At 38.9% G+C, this 5,416-nt stretch overlaps 1 protein-coding gene across 1 annotated transcript; it reads right to left on the reverse strand.

The window, feature by feature from the left end:
• Nucleotides 1–340: 340 nt before the first annotated feature.
• On the reverse strand, nt 341–1,294 carry LOC120224929 (olfactory receptor 51H1-like). Its single transcript, XM_039223169.1, has one exon. It carries the CDS (start codon nt 1,292–1,294, stop codon nt 341–343), a length of 954 nt encoding a protein of 317 aa, XP_039079100.1.
• Nucleotides 1,295–5,416: the final 4,122 nt, after the last annotated feature.

Below are 5,416 nucleotides of genomic sequence, written 5' to 3' on the forward strand. Positions count from 1 at the left end.
TTTGAGAGCAGGAAAATCCCTAATTCAAATCACACAGAAAACATGAAAAATAAAACCCTTTATTTCTTATAGTAGTGAGAGCCTTTACAGAATAGATTCTTCCTCTTTCGAACCAGTTGACCCTAACCCACAGTGATCTTGGTTTTAACAAATATTTGGATGATTTTCTTTCTTATCTCCTTGGAAGAACAATTTGGCACAGGAAAAGGAAAGTATACTTTGAGAGCAGGAAAATCTCTAATTCAAATCACACAGAAAACATGAAAAATAAAACCCTTTATTTCTTATAGTAGTGAGAGACTTTACAGAATAAATTCTTCCTCTTTCAAACCAGTTGACCCTAACCCACAGTGATCTTGGTTTGAACAAATATTTGGATGATTTTCTTTCTTATCTCCTTGGTCTTCACAGTATAGACTATAGGGTTTAGCACAGGGGGTACAAGAAGGTAGGCATTAGCCATAAGGACATGAGTCAGTGGTGAAATATGCTTTCCAAAACGATGAATGACAGACACCCCAATGAGTGGAACATAGAAGATGAGTACAGCACAGATATGTGAAACACAGGTATTGAGTGCTTTCAGCCGGCCCTCCCCTGAGGCAATGGCCATTACTGCGCGGAGTATGAACACGTAGGAAAGGAGGATGGAGAGGGAGTCAGAACCCTTGGTGAAGATGACAGCAATAAGGCCATAGAGACTGTTGATACGGGTGCTGGCACAGGCAAGGCGCATGACATCTTGGTGAAGGCAGAAGGAGTGGGAGAGGACATTGGAGTGGTAGAAGGGAAGCCGCTTGATGAGGAAAGGCACAGGGAAGACCACACAGACTGCCCTTGTTAAGATGACTGCCCCTGTTCTGCAGACCATGCCATTGGTTACAATGGTGCCATACCTGAGGGGGTTCCAGATAGCTACAACCCGATCAAAGGCCATGGCCACCAGCACACCAGATTCAATGGCTGAGAAGGTGTGAATGAAGTACATCTGAACAAGGCAGGAATCAAAAGCAATGGACTTATAGTTAAACCAGAATATGCCTAGCATAGAGGGCAAAGTACAGAGGGTAAGCCCCATGTCTGCCAGTGTCAGCATACATAGAAAATAGTACATGGGGATATGCAGGGATGTTTCAGACTTGATGGTAGAGATGATAACACCATTGCCAAAAAGGGCAATGATATATATAGCACCCAGGGGGAATGCCATCCAGTAATACTTTTGCTCAAGCCCTGGAATTCCCATTAAGACAAAGTAAGGGTGTTGGAAGTGAGAGTAGTTATTATCTGCCATGAAGCCAGTGTGACAAAGGCATGAGGACGGAGCCTGTAGGGTCATGATGGGTGTGGCTTCCTGAAAATACAGTACAGGGATTAATAATATATTAGAATCTGACTTCCCTCAGAGTGAAACAATTTTGTTTCCACACTGGTAAGGAGGATAAAAGAGAGGACTGAATCCTGAAGTTACTCCTCCCCCATGTATTCTGTTGAGAAGGCATCTCCTGGCCCAGGAGAAAAAGACTCACCTGACTACAAATAAGTCCCATTCAATTTGAAGCATACACTGTAATGCCAGTGCATTAGGAAAATGTTCTCTCTCTCCTGTCCTTTCCTCCCTCTTTCTAACCAATATATTATAAACAGTTGAGCAAGGTTAAGGACATAATAATAACTAAGACAGAATCAATATAAAATATGAATTATTTGATTCCCCATATAGGATGCCATCCCTACCCATCACACTCCTTATGCCAAGATCTCTCAAGAAGGCCACGGACCTTGTATCTCAGATAGGGATGGAAATTCCCAGTGTACATACCTATGATTCTATTTGAGCACAACTCTTCTTCATTTACACTGAACCTGAATGTAGCCTCAGAATCATTCTCATCCCAGGAACCTCAGGCAGCCACTTATAATTACAGAAAATGAAATGTATTATCTACAATCTAGCAAAATCTCAGTCAAATGGGTACTAAATTATACTTAGGAAAGCAATATCAGCATTTCTTTTTTCTTTTCTTTTTTTCCTTTTTTAAAACATAACTCACTTTGTCTAAAAGGAAGTGAGACCCTCAGGTCTCACTTGAAGTCTTTTTCAGGATTAGGATCATCTGATAATGTCCTATTGCTAAGGCACAGTGATCATGCATAATGCATGAGTCTTTACATGCATTCTGAGAGAGTCTTTACAGAGATCTGAATAGACATCTGGAAGACACCTTTATGTTGCCAGAATCAGTAACTATACTGATGCCACAGGGCCCTCTGATGGGGCATTTGGTGTCAGACATGAATGCTAGCTAGATGTAGAACATACTCTGAGAGGCTCTCACACTTAAGACACTCCTCAGTTGCCTTTATCAGTTGATTGGGATCAAGTTCACTATGAGGCAATGTAGTGTCAAGAACATGGACTCTAAATTGACATATCTTGGATTCACATTCCAGTTCCTCTGCTCCTCAGCATATAACCTTATATGTGTAACATGTGACAATCACTGTACCTACCCCATAGGGGCAGTGTAAGCATTAAAAATGTAAAATGTAGAGGCATTAGAAAGCAAGATATGTGTTTTTAATTATGACTACTTGGAACAAAAATTCCTTTCTTCATATGTTCTCTGTGTTGACATTGGGTTTTTCATTTGTTTTCTTCTCATTTTTTTTTCTCTGTGTGTTATAAATATTTTAGGTGAGAGTTCTTTACAGTTATTGGAAGTGAAAACTGATAGATTCTCCTCTATTAGCAAAGAATCACATTTACTTTGTATCTCTTGTAATTTTTTAATATTTTACCCTCTTTTCTTCAATCATTGAATATCTCACCTCCAAGCTACATATACATCTCTGGCTGACCCCTGCTCATGATGAATCAAAAATCATATTGTTACCTTGTTTGACATCTCCCAAAAGATCCTCTTTGAAAGATTTCTGATTCATATACCCCCAGTCTTAGGCAGGACATGTTTTCTCTTTCTAAAAAATATTCATTTCTTTCCATTACTCTTATGAAATGGAGCTAGCTATTGGTTCAAATATCTGGCCTATTAGATTGCCAGATACATTTCTTTCCAATAAACCATTACTTTAGTTTTTGCCTGTTTTAGTGATTTTTGAGAAACAAAGTGCTTATGTTTTTCAGATGATCATACTAAAAAAGTAGAAATGAGAGAAAAGTTTAAGATATAGAAAATGAGAGTGAAAAGATAAATAAGGTAGGGGAGGAAAGAAGAAAATATAAAAGGAATAAAAAGAGAAAAACAGAGATCCAAAGACTAGCAGAAGTAAAGGTTGATCTATTTCACATTTTACTAATAGAGAAACTGAAACCCAGATAAAGAAAATAACTTGCCCTGAGTCAAACACCTAATTAGTAGCAAAGCAGGTAAGAGTGGGACAGAGACACAGCCTTGATGAAGAAAATTACAGCTAAGTGCAATGGGAGTTTAAGGGTACAATTACAGAAGACCAAGTCAAAACTACATCCTTTGACCAAGCCGCTAACTCCCTAATATAGGTCCTTAGATTTTATTCTTTATCTATATTGCCCAGGATCTAGAAAACAACAGGGGCTCCAGTCTACCTCCTGATGACTAGGCTTTAAGATACCAAATTCTTCCTATGAAAGTTTCATCTGGCCCTGGCCCTCTGCTGTCCATACCACAACATTTATGGAAAAACAAATTGTCTAAGTGTTCTGCATCTGCCCCCAGGCTACCACAAGCTATACAGCATTATTATAGCTCCTTGATTATAGGAATAGGTGAACAATAAAATTAAAACTACAAAATTTATCATTATATGAGTAGCAGCAGACAAACAAACAAAAAAAACACACTTCCATCTGTTTTAAGTATTAGGGAAACTTCCAAGTTTCTAGACAGTCTAGGATATTTGTAGATGATAGAGTAAGATTGGAACTTGTCTTTAAAATAGAGGTTTACTTTTCATTATTACCAGGATGCATGATGGGCAGAGAGAACCTGAGGAAATAGGAAGAAAAACCCTCCTGAGGAAGAGTTTAATGGTAACCATACCTTACCTGATAGTAGAGCCACAAACTGTCCTATCAAGGGGGGAATTCCCAAACTCCATCATTCTAAGGTTCTAAATGAAAGGAATTTTAAAAGGCCAATGTCTAAATAATACAGAAACAATTATTCCGTATTCTATAGGTGACATTTATTCTCTGAGTACATTGAGTAGGGACTGAGTAGGGAGGGAGTTCCCTACATTTTAAGACCATGGGATCAGATATTTATCCACTTTTTAGAAAAAGATGACCTACACATTGTGACGTTAAAGAAGTTGTCTTCATCTTTCCCTTAATGATGTGAATGAGAAAGCAGGCAAGAACATAGGACATGGAGTGCTTGGGTTGGAGAATACAGGACAAAGGAAAGATAAGGGGACAGAAAGAAGTGGTTGGGAGATAATTAGAAACTTTAGTGATGGTATCTTAAAATACTTTGTTGATAGGCCAACTTTATCCTCTGGTTTTGCTCTAAAACTTACCTGGCTGCTGGGAATATCTCTACCTGGAAGAGGATCTTAAGCAGCCTGAGGCTTGCCTAGCAAAACCATCATCACTACCCACATGAGGACTTTTATTTCTTGCACTGCTTCAAAGTCCTCCCACTATCACACCGTGGAGAGTTTCACAGATCAATCAGCAGGGCTATTCTCTGGAGCTTCTGAGAAGGTCCCCCCAGGGCTGTAAAATCACCTTCTAGATACTTATGTCTGGGGTATGAGATAGTACTGAGGAGGCTGGTGGAAAAAGGCATTTTCTTGTGTGCATGTGTGTGCAGGGGGTTAGTTTCAGAGGCTGCCTAGAGCTCAGTCATGGTCTGTCAGGGCCATCTTTGCCTCTTTCCATGCCCTAAAATGATTGACAGTTGCCTTTATTTGTCTGAAAACACAGCAAGACTAATAAAAATATCTCAAGGAAAAGTGACTCCATGATTTCCACATTCTATTTTCCCACAAAATCTACAGTTGAAATGACTCCCTAGTGTTTCATCTTCAGTTTTCAGTATCAACCTAAGAAATCTTGCTGTGTCCTGTAGAAAAGGAAAGCAAGAGAGTTTCATCAGTTACATGATTTATCACATTTGCTTTACACCTTCATTATCATAATACTCATGACTTTGTGAGTCTTGTTAAGACTCTTGTGAAGTTGATATGGTATTATCATCTTCATGCTTCCAAAAAAGAAACAAGGATCATATTGGGAACTAGTCCAGATTGTCGATGTAACTTCAAAATTTTTTATTCCAGAAATTACTTATGACAGAAATAATAGAGCAGGGGGTCCTCAATGCCCCAGGTGTGTTCCAGACTTCCTAGATCTTGAAGGTCAACATAACTAGATAAGGAAGAAATGCTCATATAGAATGTGCTCATATAG

Source organism: Hyaena hyaena, unplaced genomic scaffold, assembly GCF_003009895.1.
Source record: "Hyaena hyaena isolate Hyena2069 unplaced genomic scaffold, ASM300989v1 scaffold_1310, whole genome shotgun sequence".
In the NCBI taxonomy this organism is placed as follows: Eukaryota; Metazoa; Chordata; class Mammalia; order Carnivora; family Hyaenidae; genus Hyaena; species Hyaena hyaena.